Here is a 13017-nt window from a genome sequence, read left to right on the forward strand (position 1 = left end):
TGCTTTCCCTCAGAGAGTTCTTTATTTTAGGGGGTTTGCAGGGGAGGGGAGGCTCCAGAGCACCAAGCCTAGGGGCAGAAGCAGGGAGAGAGAGCACACATACAATCTTTCTTTTATAGCCTGCTTTCAGCAATCCATGGTAGGTTTTGGAAAGTACGCCCAACAGAGAAGGTCCATTTATACATATATGGATATAGATATATCCATATATAGATATAACATGTGCATAGGTTGATATATTTAGATGTAAATAGGTAGGATGTATGTACATGTATATGTATGTAGTAATGTGATACAGTAGATAGAATGATTGCCTAGAATCAGCAAGAATCCTCTTCCTGAGTTCAAATCCAGTCTCAGACACATACTAGCTATGTGACCCTGGGCAAGTCACTTAACCTCATCTGTAAAATGAGCTGTAGAAGGACATAGCAAACCACTCCAGTATCTTTGCCAAGAAAATCCCCCAAAGGGGATAAAAAAAAAGTTGGACATGACTGAAAAATAACTAAATAAAAAATATATAGATGTAGATATATAGACATGCACACATACGTATATGTGTGTATACATGTGTATACATAGATGGATACATACATATATACTATGTATCTAGTGGTACAATAGCCTATGATTTAAATTTTTAATCAAATATGTAAATGGCATGCCTGATAGGAAAAGCTATATTTCCTAGAATACTTAGACACAAAACACAAGCATGTACCAAAGAATAATAAATATTCTATTTCCCATAATGCCATATACCCAGGACACAACTATTAATTAGGGAGAAACATAAGCCTTTGAAAAGGGAGTAGAGAATCATAAAGGAAAACCAGGATAATGATGGTGGAGGCTGAAATGTCTGAGATCCATGGAGCAAGGAAAGAAAACATCTAGGGTAGCTTCGGATTTACTAAAGGCGTGAACAAAACTGCAGGAACTGTGTACGCTGCAATGCACAACCCCTTGTCTCAGGTTGACTTTGCCCAAGCCTTCCCTGTAAAGAACTATCCATCCATGGAGGTGATGGAAGCCCCAGCTACCAAGAAGAGAGTGGATATGAGAAAGACACTATTGACTGGAAATGTGGGCAGAAATTGTTTTCTCTTGCTTTACTATATATTTCCATCCTGAATATCTATCTCATAATTTCAATGCTTTTCCTAGCCTAGACCTGCTTGGTATGATGAGCCATTAAAAACATGGAATGCAATTAACTTCGGATGGTCTCAGAATTATCTTAGTGGAATCAAAAAACCATGGGAGCAATCTATTGAGAATTCCTATGCAATGAACATGCTAACCAAGTGTTGTTTTATAAGGTAGACTACTTTTTTTTTCAGTTTGTTTTTTTTTTAACTCTTACCTACTGTCTTGGAATCAATATTATGTATTGGTTCCAAGGCAAATGAGTGGTACAAGCTAGGCAATGGGGGTAAAATGACTTGTTCAGGGTCACACAACTAGGAAGTGTCAAAGGTCAAATTTGAACCCAGCACCTCCCATCTCTGAGCCTGGCCCTCAATCCACTGAGCCACCCAGCTGCCCCCTAGGTAGGAGGGCTTAAGACAGAGATTTGGGGATACTCCACATACTTTAAACTCCAGTTATTTTTTTAAAAGTCAATGGGGGTTGTGACTTGCCCAGGGTCACACAGCCAGAAAATGTCTAAGGTCAAATTTGAACCCAAGACCTCCCATCTCTGGGCCTGACTCTCAATCTACTGAGCCACCTAGCTGCCCCTTAAGGTGAACTACTTTTAAAAGATACTCAACAAATTGATTTTATCTTAATATCTAGCCCCAAAGATAAAGGAATAGTATATGATTAGCTAGAACAATTGCTAGGATAAAAGAATAAGAATCCTTTGGAGGGGTGGAATTCAACATTCAAATTCCCTGAATTTTATTCAACATTTTTTATTAAGAGAAAATGGAGACATGGGAATGGTAGTCATTTTCCATTTCAGACGAGGAAATATAACATTTGTAAGATAACCCATCTAATCATCAGGCTTTAATGTGAAATCTCTATGTCTTTACAAATTGTTTTTTCCAACATGATTTCCCCGTGCTACATCTAATAAAGTCCTCCCTAAACGAGAGATTTCCTCAACATATCTTTATATTTATTTCCTCAAACACACAAATAATAAAGCCACAATGGCTTTATTAGGCATGGAAGTGCTTGAATAGCCATTATGCTCTTTCCCAGTTCAACCATCTTTCATCTGATCCACTTCCTTTACATATGTAAATTATGATGTCTGATCCATAGAGTCTAGCACAAGCACCACAACTAAATCATCCTTGGGGGACAACAGACAGGCTTGTTTATCTGATTTCAGCTGGAAAAGGATGGGGGGGAGGGTTTCAGAAATCAGATTTCCTCCTCCCTCATAAATGTTTATACTCTCTAATGCATTGTAGCCTACTTTTAAATGTTTGTTTCTGGAGCCAAGGAATGGTGTGTGTTTCTCATATGAAACTGCTTCAAGTAATATATGCCAAGTTTTACAGGGAGCATTTGGTCAAATTCTAATAATCCCTCTTGGGAGCGAGTGAACACCAACTTCCAGCGGCAGGTCCAACACTGCCGATTAGAACAACATACATGCTGGAGCAGCTTCTAGAAAGCATCATTTTCTTCCCTCTCCCATCGCTCCCGACCTCACTACCCCCTCCCATACACATACTGTATACACACACTCAATTCTGAGGAATGTGGATTCAGACATCTTGGATAATATATGTCAGTTACAACCCAGGTCTTTCTGTTAAGGTGATAAAGTAATCTCAAAAGGGAAATAAATTGTCTCTTCCCCCAGTGAGTAAACACACACACACACACACACACACACAAAGTGTTTCTACATGGAGACTGAGCTCCAATGTGTCAGTCACTGCTTCAGCACATGAATCTCTTAATAATGAATAAAAACAGCCACTACGCACAGTTCTCATTATGGCAAGCATTTGCAGAAGAAATTCATACCATGGTATTTTTAAATGAAAAACATGATTTTCTATACAGAGAGGAAATTCCATTTTATTTAATTATTTGTTCTTGATTAAAATTAATGTTTTCCTTTTAATAGATACCACAAACTGGGGAAGCATACAATAAGAATCTGTTGGGGGGGAAGGGGGTAAGCAAAGGAAAAACTGAAATTTTCACACAATACCCTACCAAAATATATGTTGGCCCCAATGAGGAAAGTGGGAGATAATATCATACAATGTTTCATTCATCTGTCTGCATTAGGTTCAAGAGATGAATATCAAGGATATGTATATGTCATATTTGTCAATGCAGGATGAAGGTAATCCCCAACAGTTTTTTTTTCCTTCTTCAACTGATAACAAACATTTATTTTAATGTGCATATTTTCTGTTTAGCACCAATGCCCCCAGTGATTTCTTCTTAACCATCATTTTCCTCTACAAAAAAGAATAATATATCTTTTTCTTATTTTATTAAAATATGAAAACCATGACTGCACTAGTGATCTTCTAAAATGTCCCCAATCATCTTGAATCAGAAGCAAAGGTGACACCTCCAACCACCAAATATGAGAATTTCTCTTTAAAAAGCTCGTATTTATGTATGGCTTTGTAATTCATCCAATACTCACTAAAGGCAGCCACTGCCAGTGCCAATGTAACAATGATGGAGAACCAGGATACCCATAATGCCTTTTTTCTGTAATTCTGAGCTTCATGAGGTTTTAGTCTTGTGCTGCTTTCTAGTAAACCTGACAAGAAAAATGGAGGAAAAAATTAATAAAAAAGGAACTCACTTATTTTTCTATTAAGAAACCTAGATCCATATTCAGCAATGCCTGATTAATTCTTGAATATAAATTTGGTATCTTGGTAGTTATGTTACTTCCTTCCAGCAGTGAGGTCATTAAGACCTATCTTAAAGACTGATTGTGAAAATGCTACCTTTTATATATGAATTGACATTCTATTTTTGAAAAGCTACAACTTCTCAATTATTTCTTTTCCAGAAGTAGTGGTTAATTTGAATTTATCTATCTACCTGATAAGCTGGGTAAGAGCTATCTAGCACTAATAACACTGCAAGGCAATAAACTAATTGACAAAATTCATCATGTTTTTCCATAACCTAAACAGCCAAAAAGCCAAAACATTTGAGACAATTTTCCCTTTTCTTCACATAACTGAAAACCTACTAGTTATTCAAGAAATGCAATAAAAAATTTAAAAAGCCAAAGCTTTTAAAAGTTGATATTGGGAATTTTTCTGGAAAGCTTTTAAACTTCCACAAATCCACAAACTTACAGAATATAGAAAAAGACAAGAGCCAATGTAGGAAAAATTCCCCCCAATTTCCTACTTTCTACATTCATGATACCATACATTTTGAACATCTTATATCATTGATAAGACTAAAGTATTGTTAGTGCCTAAAACCTGAATCAAAGATTTATGTTTCCTAGTGCTTCAGTGGTCATTGCATTTTATTATACACATTTTCTGAAAATTTATGACCCATATAGTGTCTCTGTTACCCGAAAGCTCAATTCCCAGCCATTCTAGGTAAAACAGGGATTGGCAAAATCCATAAAGTAGTCATTGAATGCATTCCACTGCCTTAAAAACCAGTTTGAATTCAGAAAAAGACCCCAGATGCTCAGTTTATAGGCAGAAAGCCCTTGACATATTGTACCTTCTAATAAATAGAAATGAAAAAATTGCTTTACAAATTACATAAATCACATAGTGCTTAAATGAATCGGCACCAATTAACTCTTGATCAACAATACTTTCATTTCACCCAAGGAAATAAGTAGGGAACACACTGGAACTCCTTCACTTTTTTCCCTGTCTCTGCCACATTATAGGCATTGACTAAATGTTTGTTCTTAGACTAATTGACTCCTAAGTTATAGGTTATTAAACAGAGTGAGAAGGAAAAATGTCAGAAAAGAATCAGGTCACATATCTGGTAGTTCAACTTTCTAAAACTAGTCACCTTTTCATGTCTGACAGCCATATTAAAGCAACCATAAGTGCATTTGGAAGTCAATATAAACACTGCCACCATTTGCCTTAGATTGCTTCTAATAAACCCACTTTAATACAAGAGATTTCTTCTTCCATCAAATTTTGCCCTGGTAAATGTAATCTTAATTTAAAATACAGCACCTCTCTTTGTCTAATCTTTACTAAACTGTAGAAATATACCTCTTCTTATATGAATTTTACTCTTCCATTCATGCAAATATTAGCTATCTCAGGCTGAAATTTTAATTAATTCAGATTTTCATTGTTCTTCTTCCTCTCACTCCTACTGTCCCTTACCCTAGAGGATTTATCTAGGCTACTCTCGATGACAAAATAAAAACATCTTTTATGCTTGCCACTTGATTTTCTCCACTGTATAAAGCTGTGTTGAATATTGTCACTTGTATAAGCGGTTCATAGGGTGGACACTTTTAGCAATGACAGTACTTCAGAGGTTTGTTTGCTGAATGGGAGGCTAAGGCTTCATTTTAGAAAGAGATTTAAAATTCAGAGAGCAACTATGAAAATTTGAGTTTTCTATTTAGCCCCATAACACTTATCCACATTATGATGAATTTACCCATTGCCAACAACACACTGGGCATCAGATACAACATAAGCTTCTTCTCCCACACCAATAAGCCAACATTTGCCTGGAGGAATTTCTAGGAATGAGAATATATCTTTCAGACCAGGATGGAGCTGCAATTGGCCTCTATAATCAATCATTTTCCCCTCTTGGACCAACCTCTTATCCCTTCCCTAGTGAATGTAACTGTTGTGGAAACAATCCGAGAACTGATCGGCCTTCTTTATTTCTTCCAATCTTTTCTGATTTCTACATTCAAAAAAATGTTTTTATTCCATCCTAAGAAAACAACTGAGCAGAGAACTTGCTAACCCAACAGTTAGGCAAAGGGATTAGCCAGAATTGCAAAGAAAAGGATGAGAGAAAAATCCCCAACTTAAAAATACCTGGTTTACAAAAGACCCATCCATATCAATCCCTATCCCACTAGCCAACAAAGATTTTCAGCCATACTCTCTGAATGATTTTGCTTCTCTTGGCTGCCAACCTAATATTTGACCAGTTGGGAATTCATTTGGAAATGGGTTGTCATTCAAATACTAGTATAAGTGAGCCCAATCCAACTGCCCTCTTCTTAACATTTAGCTGAGAGCTAAGAGGAATTTAAGGGAGCTTCAATTATAGGCAAGGACTAGTGGGGGATATTTTGGCAGATAGAGCAGGAAAAGTTAGGTGCATGAAGAAACCATTTCAGAGTTTTGCCTAATATAGCCCTGCTCTAAGAAAAGGGGAAATAGCTAACATGAATGTAAGACTTGATTTGTAAAATGGTCGAAATATATTATCTCACTTGATCTCTACAAGAAACCTGTGAGATAAGTGATATTTTTATCGTCATTTTCATCTGAGGAAATTGATGCTGAAAAGGTTTAAGTGATTTTTCTCAGGGGTCCCTCAGCTAGTCTGAGGCAGGATTTGATTTCAGGTCTTCCTTATTCCATGTTTTTCCACAAAGCCACCTACCTTCCTCTGGGAGACTTCCTCCTTCTACAAGGCAACATAGGCCTTCATCTCTTCCCCTCCTAAATTGGTACTTTATTCAACTATAATATAAGCTCCCTTGAATCAACATTTTTGGGGTCAGTCTAAGAATCACAATGTCATTCATTTCTAAACAACTTCCTTACAGTCAGCCCATTCTATGGTTGGGGCTCTGAATAAAAGGATTGTAATAGCAGCATGAATCAGAGTCAGGGGGAGAGGATTATAATATTTTAGGTAAGATATGAGAATGCAAAGGAAAAATACCATCATTTTAAAGATAAGGAAACTGAGGCCCAGGAAGATTGAGTGATTTTTACCTAATGTCAAACAGGAAAAAGATGGTTAAAGCAATATTAGAACCCAGGTCCTATAACTGCAGAGCTAGTTATATTTCCAGAGAAAGTGTTCAGCAACAGCAAATCCAGATTATCCCCATTCCCCCAATACTAGCAGGTGTGTATGTCATTGTGTAGTGAGCAGTTTAAATTAGGGTCACAGTCAACAGTCAGGATTGCCATTGATTCCCTCTTCTAAGTAACTGAATGTCAGAAAAACAGAAATATGACATACAGAGTCCTCCTTCAGATCAATGGTAATAATGATAATAATATGCAAGCTCTTAATAATCTCACATTTATATACTGTTTTAGAGTATAAAAAATACTTTCCAAATAGCAATACTATAAAGCAAATGATGCAAGCTTTACCCTCACTTTAAAATGAGGAATCTGAGACCCAATGGAGGTAAAAGGTTTGTCCAAAGTCACATAGGCAATAAGTGGCAGCGAGAAAACCTGAATCCTGCTCTGCTGGTTCCAGGTCCAATATTGCTTCCATTAAACCATGTTGTTTTGCTTTAAGAAATACAGACAGAAACACTGCAATAAACTTTCCAAGTTAACAATATGCTTTGTTTTATAAAAACGAGTTCTTCAACTTTAGCTCTTTGTTGTACAGAATTGGCATATAAATGATGTTTGACTTTTTGCTCTTCCCCACCCTACCTCCAACCCCCCAAAAGAATCTCACCTGTTTTGTATTTACTTTACCTTTCAGGTTAAAAAAGAAGTGAACATTTGAGGTAAGAGGGCCAGCTATCCTAAAGGATACTCAAGATTATGTGGAAGAGAAGCAGGAACATAAAAATCAAGCTATTGTATATGGCATGCACTGAATTCACACATTGACATATTTCATGAACAGGCAGAAAATTCATTCATACTCCTGGGGTGGGGGATGAAAATCAGTTTACCAGTAAAAATAACCTAGCAATGAATTCCCAGAAGTGGGAGATTTTTCTCACCTCTCTCCTACAAGTTAGAAATATAACTTGTCATAGTATTTTATTAATATGATTATTTTGAGGGGTGGGGAGAAATAGGCCATCTTTTAAATATAACCTGCAATGCTACAAAAATAAGCTCAAGGCAGGTGACTGGCTGTCTTCAGCTCAAAATAAGATCTCCGCTTTTCATTTAGAAAAAAATACTTCAAAATTTTGATATGAACAAAGCAAGAAAGAACCTTACCACCTGAAAAATCTCACATAATATTCCTTTACATAATGTTTTATTAAGTATATGGGAAACAAGAGAAGGGGAGAAATGTCAGGCATTTGCAGAAGTCGGTACATTTGGAGCAGTTCCAATTGTCTGTAAGCATCTTTGCTCATTCTCTGGGAGTTGCTGTTTCCATTTCATTCTATTTGAATTATACAGTTTTAAATTTCAGAAGAAAAACTGGGGGTCATGCATCAGGGCATTAAATACAAAATAGGTGCACAGTTGATAGAGGCTAAAAATAAAGTATAAATCAGATAAAACTGAAAAATCCAAATTGATCTCAGCCAATAATAGAATGCTTCTGATAAAGCTTTCTGAGTCAGGAAAAGCTAAATGAGTTGATTTTCTCTAGACGACTGTTTGTTAAATAATGCCTTAGTTAATGAATTGACCCAGTGGCTCTGACAAGACAACTAAAAATCCCAAATTGTGAAGTCCATTTCTTCAGGAACCAGTGGCTGCCTGGGAAAGAAAGGAAGTAAGCATACAGCTATGAAGCAGAGAACTGGGTTCTGCAAACAGGCTGAACCTGAAAATATGAAAGGAGGTGCAAGAACGGGGTAAAAAGAAAGGGGAGGAAGATAGGAGCATCAAATCTTTGCTGTTCCATTGAAGTTAACTGAAAGAAGAATTTGACAAGAATTTAGGTTCTGTTACTGAGAGCTATTACAGGGATATGATAACACAACAGATAGGGAGGGGGGAAGAGATAACTGATCAATAATAACTACATTGCCTCCGTATATAAGCTCCTGGGGTTTAGATTCATTCAGAGCTCTTGGATTCACAGCGGTCGGGCGTTATGTTTGTCCTCTGAAATTGTGTTGCCTCTCTTTACCAAAAGATGGGTCATGTTTGCTGCCCAAACAGATCCGCTATGACCTGGGATATGTACGTGACTATGCAATAGAAACTGGGCAGATTGGTAACACAAAGAAAGAATTCTTTCTTACTATCTTGTCTTTCCTCTATTTAGTACGCCCACACTTGTCCTCAGGTGTTGGAACCCAGACCTCTAGGTTCTGCAGTGAACACAGCCCCTAGGATCGTCGAATTAACCTGGAGAAGCTAAATCTGCATTTGGAAATATCCAAAAGAGAAACTAGCTGTGACTGAGTAGAGAAACCGAGACCCCCGGCAGATGGTGAATACCTTACGGGTAGACAAGGCCACGGGATGTTGGCGTGCCTCTGGAAGGAGAGTTGTGCCCAGGCTACCAAGGAAAAAAAGGGGGAAAACCTCTACCAGCTGGAGAATTTCAACCTCTGGGTATTTCCAAGCAGTGATGCATAAGGGTCCCAAGGAAGTCTCGGCCTCAGGAAACCGAAACACCTTCCTCAAACTTTTCCCGGTGGAGTAAGATTGGGATGGTTCCTAGGCGTGGTGCTGAAGGGTAATTGATAGAAAACCGAAAGGGGTTGGTAGGAGAAAGCCGGGCACATTGGGGAAGGGAGGGGGGCGGGCAAGAGGAAGGGCGGAGGGTACCCAAGGAAGGAAGAATAGACCTCCCTTCCCCCAGTCCCCACGCACACCAGTCAGTCTTTTTCGGAATTCTCAAAAGCAGTACCCGGGAAGAAAGCCGGCTTTAGGAAGGATAGGTTGGGATGCAATCCAGTTCATTTCCATCCCTCCGAAATAAAACCACTTTGCTTCAGGGAAAGGAATCGGAAACCAGAGCTTTCTGCCCAAAAGGATGGAGGAGGGCAGCAGCCCCCAAAATAGTGACCCCCAAAGATAGGGAAGAAGAAGGGAAGCTGCTAGATGTGAAGATCGCGCAGTCCAAGGAGCCCTGACCCGCTCCTACCATGCTAGCCCGTGAAGAAGTTGTGGGAATGAGGGAAAGGACCTAAGGTTATCACTCACTCACCTCTATCCTCCAGTCCGTCACTAAATTGGCCGCTTTCGCTGATCCGGAGATGCCGCTCATCCTGCGGTGGCTCTCGGCCTGGGAAAGGCTGGGAGCCGGTGGCTAAAGGCGAGCTGCCCCCAGGAGGCTGCAGGGCACTGGGCTCTGGGGGGCTGCCATGCTCGCTGTCTGTGGCCGGCTCCATGTCAAAGGACGGAGACAGAAAAGGCTGCAGAGGCAGGAGACCGTGGCCAGAGAATAAGAAGTGCTAGGCAAAGCGGGCGCTTGGGGGAGGGGAGGGGAAAAGGGAGGGAAGATTGGAAGGAGCCTTCTGGCTGGAGGTGCGTTCTGGTGGTCAGGGGAGGGACGGCACGGTGGGGAAAGGGGAGGAGGAGACTCGGTTGGAACTGGCAGGCAAGCAAGCAGAAACCCTGCACGCTTTGGCTCCACTGCTGCAGCCCTTAAGGGGGCGGCCCTCGGCTCCCCGCCCCGCCCTCAGGGCAGGTGCAGAAACTGGGAGAACCCGCCTCTACTTCTCCAATCCCGGGAGTTCAGGGGAGCCCTGCGGCGGAAAGGAGACCGATAGAGAAACCTGAGGGAGGAGAAATGCGGAGCATTGGGGGGTGCCAGAGCCAGAGCCAGAGCATAGGAACAAGGAACTGGGTGAGAGAACAGGATATACGGGGCGAACCAGACTCAGAAATCAGTCTTTGGGGTCCCGACTGACTTTACTTCTTTGGTGAAGATGGAAGGAATAGCGTCGCAAAGAAAGGTGCCACTGGCACTTTTCTTTCCCCAGGGTCCCTAATGCCTATGAATCTGTGTCCCGTACATTACTGTCCCTGCTCTGATGTGATGTGAAAGTTGCGACGACCTGGGATGGAAGTAGGTAAGAGGAAGAAGGGATAAAGGGCTTAGTAATTTGACTTCTGTTTTCTTTTTTAAAATCGAGGTGGAAGGAGAGGTTATTTTCTCTGGCAGAAACCTCGAGCAATATTTCGGCGACTTTACAGGTTGCTCGTGTGCACCTTGCCTAGGACACTGCCAGATACTGTCACCTTTCATGTGAATTGCCAACTCGCTCTGCTTTCCCAAGGCCCAATTTCTTACTCACCTGAGGCATCGAATGGAACTCCAGAATATCCAATGTCCCTGCTCTCTGTGGTAACAGGTCTTTTGTCCCACCTTATCCATACTGGATAATGACCTAGCCTCAGTCCAAAAGATCTACTTTCAAATCCAAACTGGTGTCATGTGATAGCTGTGTGTCCTTAGTCAATTCACCTAACCTCTTGTAGCAGGCATTCTCTAAGAGGAGATGCTGCAGAAAAATTGCTGATTTGCACTGATGGAAGGAGTTTTTCATGCCAATAAAAATCAAAGGTCTTATCCTCTTCCGAAAAATATCTCGGGCTACTCCCAGGAAAGAACATTCCCCAATAGTAACCCTCTGCCGTAGCCCAGCTGGCATCCTCACTGTAACCCAACACTTCCTTCCCACAACTCCACAGCCTTTGCTTCTTCTGCTGTTTCATCACCACATCCTCTCACCATCTAGGATATCTTCATCCCACATTCCCTTTTAAAACCAATCAGTCATTCAAAGCCAGAACCAAGCTCCACATCCACTCTGAAAAATTTTCTCTGACCTCTCCAGCCCGTATTGATCCCTCTACTGAACTCTTACCCATTATTTTCTTATTTTGCATTTGGATAGGCTCATATATCTGTATGTGGAAGTTAATATAAGGATTCAAGACTGGTGTAGTATTTCATAAGGTTGTCTTCATTGGTGAATGAGGGCATGTAGGGGACTGATTCTTGAGGAAAGGGCCTTGAAGGGAAATAAAGAATTTAGGGAATAAACTGAGATGCAGAGATTCCAGGCTTAACATGCCCCTGATTTCCAGCCTCGGGCACTAGAGATTTCAGGGAATTTTCACTCAGGTGAGATTGAAGGCTCTCTCCAGTATTACCAACTTCTTCTTTCACTGTCAGGGAGTTTCAAGGAATCATTATTTCTACCAATGAAGAGAATGTTATGCTACCAGTTCAACCAGGATTGAACCCATGGGATACCCAACAACAACAGGACCCTGGGACTTCTTGAAGCCTTTCCTGATTTCTCCTCTTTTCTACAAGTGATTTTTACCCCTTCTAGGAAATTTCTTAGCACTTGATTTGTATCTCTGGCTTATTCTATCACATCCTACCTTATTTTAATTATTTGTAACCATTTATTTTATCCCTTGCTAAATTATAAGCTCTGTTAGGGCCAGGGCACAGCCCTTATTCTTTGTATTCCTTGAGATTCTAACAGTGTTGCTATTTATTTTGAATTCCTATACAACCCAGTACAATGGTAGGCCCATACTCACTTAAATACATATTAAATTAAATTAAAACCCACATTCTATAGTATTTTTTAGATTTAGCTGTTTTAGTCAAAAATTTAAGCTCTCTAGCCTATACCAAAAAAAATCTTTTATCAGATGACTGAAAATATCCTAATGAATTATGTTGTATTACTTAGTTTCCTTTTTCCTGACCAGTATGAAGTGATGATAAAATTCCTCACCGTTGGTAGAGATGAGTTAGGAGAAGTGGAAGAAAGAAAGAAATTATGTATTTTATCAATCAATACTCACTCATTTTACAACTACCAGCATGAGAAGGATGACTGATTTGATTTGGTTTTTTAACTTTAAAAAGAAGTCTTCATTCTCTAGGGACCGCTGTACTGAATGACCACTGGTTTTAGGGTCAGGGGAAGAAATCCTGGATTCCAATAAAGTTATTTGCTGGATGACCTCAGGCAAATCACTTCATCTTTATAAATGTCTATGTCTTCCTATATACAGCAAGGGAGTTGAACTAAAGCCTGTCCTGGCCTAAGAGCCTGTGGTACAACCATAATGTAAATCCTATTGTAATAGGAAGATAAATGAATGAATTTGTGATACATGTATCATAAATATTCAATTGCTACTAGAATTAAAC

At 39.7% G+C, this 13017-nt stretch overlaps 1 protein-coding gene across 1 annotated transcript in view; it reads right to left on the bottom strand.

The window, feature by feature from the left end:
* Nucleotides 1–10557, bottom strand: part of TMEM163 (transmembrane protein 163) — a 264900-nt gene extending 254343 nt beyond the window's left edge. Inside the window, exons 1-2 of the mRNA XM_001369698.4 lie at nt 10039–10557; nt 3638–3757 (exon numbers count right to left, since the gene is read on the bottom strand). Of these exons, the coding sequence (XP_001369735.1) occupies nt 3638–3757; nt 10039–10222 (304 nt within the window). The 5' untranslated portion in view covers nt 10223–10557. The remainder of the gene's footprint in view (nt 1–3637; nt 3758–10038) is intronic.
* Between the last annotated feature and the right edge of the window lie 2460 nt (nt 10558–13017).

This window comes from Monodelphis domestica, chromosome 4 (assembly GCF_027887165.1).
Source record: "Monodelphis domestica isolate mMonDom1 chromosome 4, mMonDom1.pri, whole genome shotgun sequence".
Lineage (NCBI taxonomy): Eukaryota > Metazoa > Chordata > Mammalia > Didelphimorphia > Didelphidae > Monodelphis > Monodelphis domestica.